The sequence below is a fragment of the Canis aureus genome, chromosome 29 (assembly GCF_053574225.1).
Source record: "Canis aureus isolate CA01 chromosome 29, VMU_Caureus_v.1.0, whole genome shotgun sequence".
In the NCBI taxonomy this organism is placed as follows: domain Eukaryota; kingdom Metazoa; phylum Chordata; class Mammalia; order Carnivora; family Canidae; genus Canis; species Canis aureus.
In genome coordinates, this window is record NC_135639.1 from 26,685,412 (window position 1) to 26,700,215 (window position 14,804).

The window sequence follows — 14,804 nt, forward strand, 5'->3', positions numbered from 1 at the left end:
GCCCTCAAAGGAGAGCAGCTAGCAGGCGAAGGGGGAGGAGGGGGGGGGAGGCCGAGACTGGATGGAGAAAGGGGGAAGGGAGGAGAGCGTCTTGACTGATGAGTCAGAGCCCGCAAGGGGGAACGATGGCCTGCGGATTACCCCCTCCCCAGTCCAACCTGGCGGTCATTCCACTACCCCCTCCCCCCAGCAAAAACGCAGATCTCAGCCCTTAGGCAGGGGAGGGTGGGGAACCCACTTAATTAACCCTTTTGGCTCTAGTCCTAACTGGTTTAGCAGGCAAGGGAGGGGTGGTTAATTTAGGGAGGTGAGTTGGGTTGCTACTGGAATTAGGATAGTGCTTTCCCCGCCCAGGTTGGGGTTGGGGTGGGGAAGTGAGATTTAAAGGCCCTCCAGAAGAAGACTGGAGTCTCGGAGAACAGGGCGGGGGTCGGCAGTCCCTTTCCCTCCCAGAGCGCGGCCGGGGTGGAGAAGAGAGCTACACCTCACAGCCCACCCTGGCTCCGCCTCCCCCAATCCCGGCTCCCGCTCCGGCTCCGCTCTGCTCCCAACTCGGGGGCGCCCGGAGGACGGACACCGAGCGCTGAGGCTTCGCCTCCTATTCCACCCCCCGCCCTTCCCCTCCGGGGTCTCTGCCTCCGTCTCCTTTTTTAAAAGCTGCGTCACATGCATGCCGTTCCCTGAACGCTCCCGGCCCCTCGCCGCCCGCCCGCCGCGCGGCGCACGCACGTCGTCGCTCGCTGCGCGCTCGCCCGGGTCACTTTGACACGGCTCTCCCCTCCCACTAGCAGGCAATTAGCATATTAATAAAGCCCGGCCCAGCCCGGCTGGGGCTGGAGAGCGGGCGCCTACGACAGCGAGGGCGCGAGCGAACGCGGGAGGGAGAGGGAGCGAGCGGCGGCGGCGTTGGCGGCGGGGAGGGCGGCGGGAGCGCACAGACACGCACACGCACACGCGCACACACGGACACACACTCCGGAGACGCACACCCGCGCGCACACACGCAGAGGCAGCTCGCCTTCCTGCCTGGCTTCCTTCCTGTCTGCTCCGCGCCTGACAGGCCCCTCGCTGCAGCCAGGGGCCGCCAGCACCGGGCCGAGGCCGGGGCGGGCCGGCGGCGAGGGCAGCGGGGCCGCGGGCGGCGGCGGCGGCTCATGCCCGGCCTGTCCCCGTGCGGGGCGGGCACCGTGACTCGGCTGGGCCCCCAGCGGCGGGCGATGTGAAGATGTCAGTGGGCTGTGCCTGTCCTGGTGAGTGGGGCCCTCCCTCCTTAGCCCTCCCGGCATTTCCCTCACCCCTTGTTTGGCGAGAACTTGTGTGTGGGGCGTCGATGGCATGGCAGAGGATGGGGGCTGTGAGGAGTATGCGGGGCCTTCCTTAGTCCGAGGGAGGGCTCTCCCCAAGTGCAAATGCGCAGCAGCCGAGAGGCAGGGGAGGGGGTACCAGAGGTAGTCTGTGTGCGCGCGCGCCCACGGCCGCGCGCGCGCGCGCGTGTGTTTTGGTGGGGGAGGCTAATTGAGGAGGGGTTTGGGGGGCTGAAATTCCCAGAATTCCAGGGTGTTAGCCAATCAGAAGTGAGTCTGGACTTTTGACACCCCCCCCCTCAGGTCATCATAGAGTTGTGATTGGCTGGTTTGGGTTGGCCCCCCCCTCCGCCTATTCCTTCTTACTTTTCCTGTGATACCCCCCTCCAGGCTGTTTCTGAGGGCTGTGTTTGGAGGGAGGGATTGATTTCGCCCCCCCTCCAAATTTTCCTGCCTGTTGCCAGGGAAGGTTAGCCCTCCTGAGGGACAAGGAGGTACTCTGGGGAGGGGGGGGGCAGATAATTGGGCCCTCGGGGTCTGGCATCTCCACCCTAGTGGGACGGGGAATGTGGTAGCTCCAAGCGACTTAGGAAATCGAGTGATTTGTGGGAGTCGAGTTCAGGGGAGCAATACTTGACCCCAAAGTGAGAACTTGGGAGAGGACATAGGCTGAGATCCTGTCTCCCCAAAACACTTATCAGCTCTTGCTAGTGACAGCCTGGGTCTGAGTTCTTTCCCCGGGCATGGGGAAAGGCTCTACCTCACTGCCGTGAGAAAAGAGAGGTTGTGTGACTGAAGAGGTAGTCTTCAGAGGGCTTCAGAACACTGTCCATTCTCATTCTCAGGACTCTGGGTTCTTATGTGCTGGATCTCCTCTTGTTCCAGGCTGAAGTTATATTTCTTCTAAAAGTCCGGTGTCCCAGAATCTGACCTGGTTTGGATCCATTGCTTCTCCATATGCCCCATTCTTTGGGAGCCCCATACCCCACAACTGAACCCCCCACTACACATACATATATACACAATCCCCAAGGGAAGCTGCCAGTGCGGAAGCTTCCTTGAGAATCATGTGACACAGGCCAAGCTGGGCTGGGCACACATTTAAAGTGCCTGCTGAGGCTGACATTTAAGGGGCATAGGGCCCTTAAAGGAGGGAGGACTAGTAGAGAGATCTTGAGGATCCTGGAATATCCAAGTGTGGGAACCCCTGGCTCCTGCTGCAGAGGGTTGGGGAGAAGAGGAGAGAGAAGAGCTCGCCAAGCTGGAATCCTGCCTGGCCCTATCATTCCTTCTCCTACCAGCTTGATGTGTATATTTGTGTGTATATTTTCTTTATAATTGCCCTATCCTGGGTACCCATTTAGATCCATCCACACTCTGAGTACTCCCCATGGCCTTCATCCTCCCTCACCACACATGACTATAGCAGAAACTAAGGCTCTATACAAGCTAGAGGGCTGAGTCTTAATTTTTGATTCTTAGTTACTAAAAAAATAGTGAGTAGGAGATGGGTATGGAAGGGTTGTCTGGCTGGAGGTAGATGAGAGGTTGGTCCTGAAGTTGAGGCAGGGTGCCTGGGTCCAGTAGGAGAAAGGATGAAGTTCCCCCCTCAGTTTCTCTGGGAGCAGCATGGGGACAGGAAGAGGATCCATGTATAGGGGTGTGTGTGAGAGGGGACAGCTTCAGTCAGTGCTCCAAAAGACATGTTCCTTTTGTGTGTCTGGGTGGCCTGGCTGGAGGAGAGGGGAGCAAAAGATGGCTAAGAGTGAGGAGTCTTTTTCCCAAATGTGAAGAAGTCTTATGGATTGATGCTACAGAGAATGGAGGTTAGACTTCAAGGAGAACCAAATGGGGAGGGGCCTGAGAGTGGTCTGGGGGTGGGGAATGTTAGGAGTTGGAGTATGGGAGGGGACCAGGCTTGTATGGATGGGTGGGAGCACATGGTTGAATACAAGGGCATTATGGCAGCATGTATAGTCCAGGCCCAAAGACAACCCCCCCCCCCCCACTTGAGCAGGCATGGGGTGGGGGCTGAGGCGCCCTGGCAGGCCGCCTGCCTGCTGCCTGCCTGCCTGAGTCTCTCCTTTGTGCTCTACTGTCTCCCGGCTCCTCCTCCTCCCCCAGCCCAGCAGAGACAGCACATGCCCCACACATGTGACTGAGGGAAGCCAGAGAACATGCAGACCCACACACATGCAAACGCGGAAGGAAACACCACAAGATATACATATACACACCCCCACACCCCCAGCTCCCATAGTGCTCCTGGGGTAGGTAATAGCTTCTGAAGCTTTGGTCAGGAGCAGGGAGAACTTCTGCTAAGGGGCATCGCCGGGGCAGGGCAGGTTACTGAGGGGGCCAGGGCCTGTCTGGGGCAGCATGTGGCTCAGAAGGGTTAAGGCAGGGAGGAGTAGGGGGAGGGGAGGAGGCAGCAGTGGTGGCGGCTGGGAGCCAGGAGAGGAGGATGGCAGAGCGCCAGGCCAACGGGAGGCCGGGCACAGACAAAGGAAGGGGGGCAGGCACACTGGAGGCCTGGGTCAGGGAGCCCCAGGGGCCCGGGCAGGGGGCAGTGCTGGTACCTTATCCTATGGGTTGGGACAGGCTGCTGCCCTTCAGAGTTCCACCTCCAGGAGGGTACTCTCCCTTTTCTTTCCTTCATCACCTTTGTCATTCTTTGCTTCTCCCTCCTTTCTCCCCACTGCCCCCACACCCCCACACCACCAATTCTAGGGCCTTCTAACTCAGATTTGCTTTCTTTAGCTGGACCTCTTCTGCTCCTGTGCATGTGGGGGAGTTAAGTCAGAACTGAGAGAGAAGCAGACTTGCTAAAGAAGGGAACCAGGAGCAGGGCCCCTTTTTGAGTGATGGGCCAGAGTCCTGGTACATTTTGGTATTTAAGGGTCTTTCTTTCCAAAATTTGAGGAGACAAACTGAGCTCTAAGCTGGAGGTGGAAGCCAGAGCATACACCAACCCTCTTCCCCCTGTAGACAGTCACTTCTGGCTTGGAGGGGCAAGTGAATAGGAATGGCTGCAGTGCCCCAGAGCTGGGCTTGTATGAGTAGGGTTAGAAATCCAGGGTTCCAGTTCAGGCCCTCTTGTCTCACTGTAATCTGTTCAAGTTAGCATCACATTTGGGCCTGTATTCAGTAAGTCTCTCTTGAGGTACTGCCTATGAATGCACTTTGGAAAGTTTAAAGGCACGAAACAAATGACAGGAATTGTCCTGTAAGTAGGGGAGAAGTGTGGTCATCTCAGGGTTGGGCTGTTAATTTGGGAGTCAGTGGAATATTTTAATTCCTGGTAGTAGGCAGTATGTTGCAGAGTCTGGCTGAATGTCATAGATTTCAATATGTTTGTGAAAGCTGGAGCGTATCATATGGCCAGACCATCATGGAGAATGGTTTGCAGGTTTCAGGGAGAGTGGTTTATGGGGTAAATCTCTGGATGACAAATGGTCAGGGTGTGTATGTAATAGTCCGTCACGGGGTATAATGCAGTTTGGGTGGTGTATATTAGGATCAAAGGGCATGTGTCACAGGTCCCAGTGTGTATGGAAGTCAGGGCTGTCAGACTACGTATGTGTGTGTGTCCTGGGTTTGGGTTTATTTAGCATTTGAGGTATGTTGCAGATTGAGGTGTGTATCAGATACTGATTTATGTGAAAGCGAGAGGTGTTATTTATGTGTGGAGGATGTTCGCAGAGCCAGGTGCAATATTACTGCACAGTCAACCAGTGTGTATGTCCTGAGAAATCTTGTCGCTGGGCTGTGTGAATGTGGTTGGGGGGCAAGGCAGGGAATAGGGAGCAGAGACTCAAATTGCAAAGCAGTAGGAGATCTGTATGGCTGCACCTCCTCCTGTGTGTGTGTGTGTGTGTGTGTGCACGTGCACACGCGCCTGTCCTTTATCCTATCTGTCCAGGTAGTAGGGCCTGGACCACTACTCAAGCTTTAAAAACACCTCCTCTCTTGGGATTTCCCCCTTGCGTTGGAGAACAGGCCCTACTCCAGTAACAACATACCTTTTTTCCATGGGATGACAGGAGGAGGACTCAGCAGCAGACTAGGCCCCTTCTGGCAAATTGGCTTTCCTTAGCTCTGACAGTGCCTTTTTGCCCTGCATCCGTGAGACTCTGGTGGTGGGGGGTTAGGAACTTAGCTGGGTTGGGGACAGGCAGCCTGGAGTGTCCCCCTCCCCTCCAGTCACTGTTTACCAGCTGAAGCAGAGTGTGTCTCTGTCAAAAATAACCCCCTGGAGGCTCCCCCCAGCTGCTTGGGGATTTCACCAGGGGCTGAAAGCCTAGGGTGGCAGCCCCAGCCAGCCTTCAAACCAAGAGATCACAGGGGAGAGGAAGAGAGACTTGGGGGACGTTGGGGAAGCAGTTGGAAGATATTGGGGAGTCTCCAGAGAGGAGAGCACCCTTCTCCATCCCTGCCAGTGGCTCTGGCTGGTCTGCTCACCCCTGAGCACCAGGCTCAGGGCTGGGAGCATTTCAGTTCCTGGCCCCACGCTCCCCCCCACCCTCCATCCAGGTCTCTCAAGGCCTAATCTGTTCGGTCTCCATCTCTCCCTCGTCTCTCTGGGTCTCTGTCTCTCTTTTGTTTTTCTCAGCAGTCCTCCCTGCCTGCCTGCGTCTCTCCCTCCCTCCCTCTCTCCCTCTTCCTCTTTCCTCGCAGGGAGGGGGCGGGGCCGGTGGGGGCAGCTCCACCCTCCGCCCGCCCTGGGGCCTCATTCTGAGAGAGGCTCGGAGAGCGGAGAGGGGAGGGAGGCATAGAAAGGGAGAAAAGGAAGGGAGCCGGCGGGCGCTGCGTGTGTCTGTGCGTGTGCAAGTGTGAGTGAGTGTGAGTGCCGGGCCCTGCCTCTCCTGGTGCCCCAGCGGAGGGGCCTGCTGGCCTGGGGAGGGCGGGCGGGCTGCTTGGAGGCAGAGGCAGCGAGAGGCGGTGGCGGGGAGAGCCGAGGAGGAGGAGGAGGAGAGAGGAAAGAGCGGAGCAGCCATTGTTGAGGGAAACCTTGCAAACAAAGAAGGCTCCGGACTCCCCGCGGCCCCCCGCCCCCCAGGCCGGCCCCCTGGCCCCCAGCCCCCGGCCCAGTGGCTATTGTAACTTTCCCCCGGGGCTGTGGCCGCCGCGGGGCGGGCCGAGGCTGTGCGTGCGAGTCTTTGTGCGGCCCGCGGAGTGGAGCTCCCAGCCAGGCCTGCCTGTCCCACTCGGGACATGAACGGCTGAAGTTGGCCCCCTCAGCCCTCGCCCCTGCCAGGGCCCCTCTGGGCTTCCAGCTGCTCCCTGCACCTCTCCTGGCCCCCTCAGTTCTCCCAGGTAAGTCTGGGCGCAAGCCTGTTGGGGGTGGGTGGAAGGTCCTGGGTCTGGCCCAGGCGTGGTATGCTAGCTGGGGGAAGTGCCCCAGCTCAGAGCGGCCGGGACTCTCAAGCCTGCTGACCTATGGTCAGCCCCCAAAGAAAGGGGGCCTCCTCTCAGGTCAGGCTGGTTACCATGGAAATGCCCAGCCGGAGGTGCCCCCCTCAGCCCCAGGATGCAGCTTCCATCCTGAGAAAACTTTACTAGTTCTGGGCTCTTCCTCCGTCTTCCTCCTAAGGGCCCTCAGATTGCTAGAGGTTGGGGGGTGGTGCTATGTCTGACTCCAAGGGTGATGATACATCCCCTTCACCCCCACCCCCACTTTGCTCTCTCTACCCCTGCTGCTGGGGACAGGCAGCAACAGGGACAGATGGTCTGGGTGATGTTCCCTCCCCTTCTCTTCTCACTCCCAAGCCCTTGGGCTGGGGCTACTGGGAGTTGCTATGGCTCTGAAGAGATGCTGCGTTTGTTTGTGTCCATTCACTGGAGGTGTAAATAGAGGCCTCAGAGTTTCTGGTAGTAGCTCTTCAGAACTATTACCCAGCCTCAGGCAATGTCTGTCAGGTCTGTGGTGAGAGAAATTGAAGCTCCGAAACTTTTTTCAGAATTAGAGAGGAACCCAGGTGTGCTACCTCTCTTCTCCTGAGGGTCTTGAGCTGACACATTTCTTCAAGTAGCCCTGAAACTGTGGGGCAAGGGCAGTGATGCTTTTGGGGAAAGGATAGCCTAATTAGGGAGCAAGGGTCAGGTCTCATAATCTAGACTCTTGAGTTCATTGGCCAGACCTGGCCTCTCGTAGGCTCTGGGAGCTGGGGCTACCTATGTGGCCTTAGTCTCCTTGTCTGTGGAGTGGGAAGACTTGGGGCTGCGGGGGACTGTCTCTTTCCTAAGGATACAGTCTCCTCATTCAGTCCAGATTGGCCTGTGAAAGCTGTGTGTGCTGTGCTGGGAGTGTGTGGACATGACCTGTTAGAGATCATGTACGGGGCAAGGGCCTGTTGCAGGCACCTTGATCCTGCCTGGGGCTGCTGGGTTCCAGCTCTTGGTAGGCATGTTGGGGCGAGCTGAGGGTGGAAGCCTGCTAGGCAGGATGAGGCACACGTGTGTGCAGGCACATACAGGCTCTAGGTCTTGGCACCTTCAGGAACTGTGTAGTGTAGGCTCCTCTGGGACCCTCCTTTTGCCCATATTGTGAGGAGGGGGCCCTGGAGGGATGATTAAATGATGCATGTTGGCACAGGGTCGTCTTTTGTCTCTTCCCCCTAGGGAGCAAAATAGATTTTGTATCTAATTTGGGAAGGGGGCTTAGATACAGCCAATATGGCCACTCTTCCAAATTCAGTCAAGTTTTAGGAATTCCAGGAAGCACCTATGACTGAGGATAGGACCTTTGTTGGTATGCCTCAGTTTCCCTACCTTTCTGGCTGGGAGGGGGAAAATAGGATTGCAGAGGTGGTTGGTTCATACCCAACTATGAATGTAATACTTCTGGTTAGGAAATAGTACATCAGGAATAGTGTGCTGCTCATTGAGGTGGATAGGGAACATGTATGCACAGAGACACCTAAGCAGAGACCTCTGTCTAGTTACCATTTGCCTCCTATTAGATTGAGCCCCCTGGAATCTTGGTTCCTTCCCAGGCCTAGGTTTGTAAGTAGAGAGGGATCCATTGGAGGCCTGTCAGTCTCCCTTTCCCACTGCAAGTCTCACAAGTGAAAGGAGGTTGAGGCTTTGGGTTTCTGGTTTAGAGACAATACTAGATCCATGGTGGGTGTGGGGAAGGGGGCTGGGCTGATAAGGGAGTGGCCGTTGGTGGGGGAGGCAGAAGGCCCAACTGGTTATCTGGTGGGAGGCACCCAGCAGGCACCCACCCCCCTTTATCTTTCTGTTCCCTGCCCTCTTGAGACCCTGGGGGTGGAGGAGGGGCAGGGAGTTGCCAACTTTCCCCCCCCCACTCTCGTTTCCCCTCTGGCAACTTGGTCTCCAGAGGGCAATAGAGGGGTGGAAATACTATAGGATATGGGAATCAGATCTGGGCTTAGAAGCTCTGCCAGTTACTACTTCTATGATCTTGACATAAAGGTAGCTTTTCTTTGCCTCATCTGTAAAATGGGTATTTTATAGCTGACCCTGCTACCTCACAAGGTGGTTGTGATGATTGAACAATATAATGTAGATGAAAAGAGGATTTATCAAAATTAGATTCTAATGTTTGGATATTCATTTGCTCTGCGATACTGACGTTTCTTCAGAGCTTCGATTCTATCATCCAGGGCTCAACCACATGAAGAAATGGGGTCTTGGGTATTAGGGCTGAGTACTTCTAGTTTCATGATAAAACGAAATTGAAGCCAGATTTAGAAGCAGAGGTAGATGTTCCCTAGGGTCGTCCCCCTCCCCAAGTCCACCCACCCTGGGGGTTCTGGAATACCAGTCCCTGTCCACACAGTCTAGGAGACTTTCCAGAAAGATCCCTGGGACTCAGGGGACCCTCTTCCTTTTCTTTCTAGGTTGTTCCTCAAAGTCCTTCAAGCTGTACTCACCGAAGGAGCCCCCGAACGGCAACGCCTTCCCCCCCTTCCATCCCGGCACCATGCTAGATCGGGATGTGGGGTGAGTCTTACCACTTCCTATCCCTTCTCCAGATGGGATCCTGCCTGGAAGGGGGAGGGAGTGGCACTCCCCAATAATTTCTGTCTTCCACCCCCATTCTCATAGCCTCTTCCCTTACACAGCCCAACTCCCATGTACCCGCCTACATACCTGGAGCCTGGGATTGGGTAAGTGGAATCCAATGAGGAGGGAGGTGTTTTCCATTATATGGGTGGGAGGCGCTTTTCCTACTGACCTCCCTTCTTCACTTCCCCCAGGAGGCACACACCATATGGCAACCAAACTGACTACAGAATATTTGAGCTTAACAAACGGCTTCAAAACTGGACAGAGGTATGGCTAGGGGACAAGGGCTGGGAGGGAGAGGGACCCCTGTGGGTTGTTTTCTGACACACACACACAAATATCCCACCTTGTGCTCCTTAGGAGTGTGACAATCTCTGGTGGGATGCTTTCACAACTGAGTTCTTTGAGGATGATGCCATGTTAACCATCACTTTCTGCCTGGAGGATGGACCAAAGAGATATAGTGAGTGGCCTCTGGGGGTACTGCTGGTTCTGCTGTGAGAGTAATACCTCCTGTGTCCTTCTAAGGACTGGGAGTAGATATTTGTCTCTGGGGATCTGTTTTGGCAATGCTGGCATCTGCCAGACCCCTTTGGAGGTCCTTCTGTTCTAATGAGTTTGTCCCATCTCTACAGCCATTGGCCGGACCTTGATCCCACGCTACTTTCGCAGCATCTTTGAAGGGGGTGCTACGGAGCTATACTATGTGCTTAAGCACCCTAAGGAGGCATTCCACAGCAACTTTGTGTCCCTCGACTGTGACCAAGGCAGCATGGTGACCCAGCATGGCAAACCCATGTTCACCCAGGTCAGCAGCCCAGCTGGATGTGGAACACTGAAGCACCTGGGTTTGATTCCCCTCCTTTCTCCCAAAATATACTCAGCTGTTCCCCAGGGAGGCAAAACAGGAAGTAGCAAGACAAGAAGGGAGGGCAGGCATGCCACAACATCCATCAGGCATTTATTGAGTTTATACATGACGATTTTCTGGGCCGCAGGGGTACACCAGTGAACGAGAGCCTGCCCTCACTGAGTTTATAGCAGATGAGCGTATCACTAGCTACTTGGAAGGATGACATGGATCTGTTAAACATTTCTATTGTGTGTGTGTACGTGTAAGGTGTGTGTAAGGGCCAGGGGTGTGACAGGTGTATGAAGGAACAGTTTTGTCAGTTATGCACCCAGATTTATGTGCAGGTGGTAGAAGTATATTCAGTAGGAGAGTTGTGAGCAAACGGGAGAACAGGTATACTTTCAGGTACGTGGGGAGGGGGCAGAGATGTGACAAGCTTGTCTCCAGGTGTGTGTGGAGGGCCGGTTGTACCTAGAGTTCATGTTTGACGACATGATGCGGATAAAGACGTGGCACTTCAGCATCCGGCAGCACCGAGAGCTCATCCCCCGCAGCATCCTTGCCATGCATGTGAGTTGTGGGCAGGACCCAAGATGCAAGGGTTGAGGGAAGGCAGTGGGAAGGGTGGAGGGAACAAGGTCTGCTATTTCTTGACAGTGACCTCAGAGGGTTAGAGTATCTCCATCTGAAGAATGGGTTTCATAGTAGCCCTTCTTCTCTTAGGAGTGTCATGAGGCTCAAGTGATAGGTCAAATGAACAGATGCAACCCAGATGCTAGTGTTCTTTTCCTTCTCCTCATCTAGGCCCAGGACCCCCAGATGCTGGATCAGCTCTCCAAAAATATCACCCGATGTGGGCTGTCCAATTCCACTCTCAACTACCTCCGAGTGAGTCCTTGATCACCCAGTTTCTGCCCCATCCCATTTGGTGTTGGCTCCATGTCAGCTGTCCTTTGATAAGCCACCTCCCGGTCTCCCCTCAGCTCTGTGTGATACTCGAGCCCATGCAGGAGCTCATGTCCCGTCACAAGACCTACAGCCTCAGCCCCCGTGACTGCCTCAAGACCTGCCTTTTCCAGAAGTGGCAGCGCATGGTAGCACCCCCCGGTGAGTGCCTTCCACCTGCCCCTGCTCTTACTAGGATCTGATGATGTTTCTCAGCGCTGGTTCTCCTCCTCACGAAGCCCCTTCTTCACTCCTGGGTCTGCAAGATTGGGATCAGGGTAGGCTCAGGGTCCTTAGGAGCCAGAATGGGGAACAAGGGACCCTGGGGTCTTGCGCCTCCTGAATCTCCTTTCCCCGGCACAGCGGAGCCTGCACGGCAGCAGCCCAGCAAGCGGCGGAAACGAAAGATGTCAGGGGGCAGCACCATGAGCTCGGGGGGTGGCAACACCAACAACAGCAACAGCAAGAAGAAAAGCCCAGCCAGCACCTTCGCCCTCTCCAGCCAGGTACCTGTAAGCATCTCGGCTTTCTTCTCTCTTCTGGGCTGCCCTACTGCTGACCCCTAACCCTTGACCCCATCCCAGCCTGAGCTCACTAGCAGGCATAGAAGCAAAGACAGTTTTTCTTGGTGTACTCTGCCAGCATGGGCTGGCTACTGTCACTGATGAGAGTCCTTGTCAATGACATGCCATGGTTGTGATCACAGACTCAGACAGCACATAGGAAGGACATAAGGGCACAGAGACAGCTTTGAGAACATGGATGTTCAGGACAGACAGCTTAGAGGTCCACATACCATCAGACACACACTGACCAGAGGGACACATGAATGTGAACGTGTGTGAATCTAGAATACACACATATGCATATGCACACACTTTTCCCCATTGGTGTTCTTTTTTTTTTTTTTTTTTAAATCTGCTTCTTCTCTATTACATGTGGACAGAAGTTTAGGAGCCCCCTAAGTTTGGGGGAGATGAACTAGGGAGCGAGGGGAATAGATTGACTTCTAGAATCTAGTGATTGTGGGTTAAAGGCTGTGATGCTCTGCAGTCCTTCAGTGGGAAGGATTCCAGGGACTGAGGGTGTCAGAGGAGTTGGGGTTTGAAATTCGGGTGAGAAGGGGTTGGGGGTGTTGAATTTCCTGGGTGGGTATTGGGGCTCTCTGCTGCCCTGGGCCGGACGAGCCCCTGCCCCGATTATGTTTGGGGACCTCCGCCACTCTCAGGATGTGATGGTGGTGGGGGAGCCCACCCTGATGGGCGGGGAGTTCGGGGACGAGGACGAGAGGCTCATCACCCGGCTGGAGAACACCCAGTTTGACGCGGCCAACGGCATTGACGACGAGGACAGCTTTAACAACTCCCCCGCCCTGGGCGCCAACAGCCCCTGGAACAGCAAGCCTCCATCCAGCCAAGAAAGCAAATCGGAGAACCCCACATCACAGGCCTCCCAGTAGAGGCCTTGCCATGGCCACCCAGCGCTCTGCCTGCCTGCCCCACCCCTGCAGCCCCAGGGAGCAGAAGACAGAATGAAGAGACTGAGCATCTAAAATGGGCAGCCTCCATCCACCCACTTCAGGGAGGAACTGGACTCGCTGGGGGCAGGTGCCAAGATTTGCCCCCCAGTGGCCCTGGGCTGGGCCTGGCCTCTGCAGAGCCTTTTGGGGGAAGGGGGTACTCATGTGGATGCCTATGTGGACCCTGGGCCTCTGCAAAATGTCCTGACTGCCCTCAGGGCATTTGCCTCCATCTTTGCCCCAGGTTCTGGGTTCCCCATCCTCCTGATTTTACCCTCTTCAAGCCTGGGGTTGTTTATCCCACAGCCCTTAGGGACTTAATTATGGGGCTTGGTTGAGTGCCCCTTTCCTAAACCTCCCCCTAGGTGACTGGTAGTAGAGGGGTAAAGCTCTGGCTCCTCCCTGCAGCCACCTATCCCAGCTCCCAAGTTTTTAAAAAAATAATATTATTAAAAATGTAAGTTTAAAAAAATCACTCATGTACCCCCTCTTCCCCTTATTAAAAAGTCCAGCTACCTCCCTACTCCTGGCAAATGTGGGGCTTAGGGCCCAGGTGGAGGTGAGTGTGGGGGTAGAGGGGTGTGCATTACCATTTTATACAGTTTGAGAGCTTCAGACCAAGGAGATACTTTGCCATCTCTCTTCCCTTTTCCTCTGGGGTCACTGGAGTTGGGGAAGGCATGCCTTGGGGTAGGGGGCCATGATGGCCTCATCTTTGTGACAACCCCCTGCTGTTGTCTCTGTCTCCCCATCCTCCAGGACTCTGGCCTGCCGTCCTAGTGCTTGTGACTCCCTCTATTCCACCCCTAACCCCCTTCCCCATGGTGTGTATATTCTTTACAAGTCCTCCACTAGAGCAGCTGTCTTGGCTGGGGGGAAGGGAGGCTCCCTCCCTTAGGAAGTGTGGAGGGAAGGGAGCGCTGTTCGTTGCTGTGTTTTTTGTTTTGTCTCAGTTGGGCAGGCATGGGATAGAGGGGGAGGGGCTCATCCACTCTCTCCAATACTCTCTTCCCAACTACTCAAACTGTCTACCTAGTCCTCCCCTGTCCTCCACAGAGGGGAAGGAGCCACTGAGGATGTCCCAGCTCTAAGCCCACCTGGGAGCAATAGACCTCTGTTCCCCAGCTGACGTAAAAGGTCTTCATCTCCAATATCCCTTCCATCCCCTTCCTCATAGAAGGGAGGGGGGAAGCAGCCAGGATCCTCAGCTCTCTTTCACAGTTGGACACATGGAGGCTTTGGACCCCGGTGAGGCCAGGAGTAGGGTCCCACGGATCTGGGCCCAGTTCTGTGGCTTCGCTGCCTTTTTCTGTGGCCAGTTCCAGAAGTGTTAGCACCACCTTTCTCCCCACTCTTCCTTCTGGATTCTGGGGTCCTCCATACCCAGTTTCCTTCACTCCAGCTACCACTGTTGGGAGGGTTTTGTGTTAGGAGCTGAGGGAAGGGGTGGGGAAGATGGATGTCCCGCCCCAAATGTAATGCCTTTTTTTTTTTTTTTTTTTTTTTTTTTTTTTTGGGCCATTTGAGTCATGTATGGTACCGATCAATAAAGAGACTTTTTGGTTTGAAAGTGTCTTGGTCATTGATGCCTAATAACAAGTCCGTCACAGTCTTTCCCCTATCTCTCCTTCCTACAGCCCCTAAGACCAGTTATTGGGAAGGAAGAGCTTAAGTCTCATCTCACGTTTTCCCTCACCTTCTGCTGTTGTTCCTCCTGTCCTGGGCTGGGCCTGTCTCCCTCAGAAGTGGACTTCCCTGTCTCCTGGGACAATTATTCCTACCCCCCCAGCTGCCATTGGGGCTTCCAGACAGGTGGCCTTCCCAAGGCAGTTTTTCTGGGATAGAAGGCCCTGAGTCAAGCTATTGGGGTTGTGGAGGAATCCTTGCCTGGGCTTGGGTTGGAGGAGCATTGGTGGTTTGAACCACTGAGAGATTTGGTCCTGTGCCTTTCCAGGAGATTCCTGCCCCTACCCAGTCTCCAGCCTTCCAGCCCAGCTGAGCTTTCTGAGCTAGTGTCCTCTGGTGTTATGTCCCAGGTGTGGGGAAGTAAGAGAGCAGCTGGATTGTTTGTCTCCTTGCTGACTTCGGGTGGGGATGTGGAGGAGGATGCCTTAAGTGTAGTTGCTAGGGGCAGCCTGAAGCTCCTTAG

The 14,804-nt window shown here is 55.2% G+C and overlaps 1 protein-coding gene across 3 annotated transcripts; it reads left to right on the forward strand.

Moving 5' to 3' along the window:
- Window positions 1–1,093: 1,093 nt before the first annotated feature.
- Window positions 1,094–14,225, forward strand: LDB1 (LIM domain binding 1). 3 transcript variants are annotated; one of them, XM_077877880.1, is made up of 11 exons: window positions 1,094–1,250; window positions 9,170–9,272; window positions 9,395–9,439; window positions 9,530–9,605; window positions 9,699–9,801; window positions 9,974–10,146; window positions 10,639–10,761; window positions 10,996–11,079; window positions 11,175–11,298; window positions 11,500–11,648; window positions 12,365–14,225. In XM_077877880.1, the coding sequence occupies exons 1-11, from the start codon at window positions 1,226–1,228 to the stop codon at window positions 12,593–12,595; spliced, it is 1,236 nt and encodes a 411-aa protein (XP_077734006.1). In that variant the 5' UTR covers window positions 1,094–1,225; the 3' UTR covers window positions 12,596–14,225. The 3 variants fall into 3 exon arrangements, with proteins under 3 accessions (XP_077734006.1, XP_077734007.1, XP_077734008.1); XM_077877881.1 differs by having other exon boundaries at window positions 11,500–11,642; XM_077877882.1 differs by lacking the exon at window positions 1,094–1,250 and adding an exon at window positions 6,377–6,620.
- Window positions 14,226–14,804: the final 579 nt, after the last annotated feature.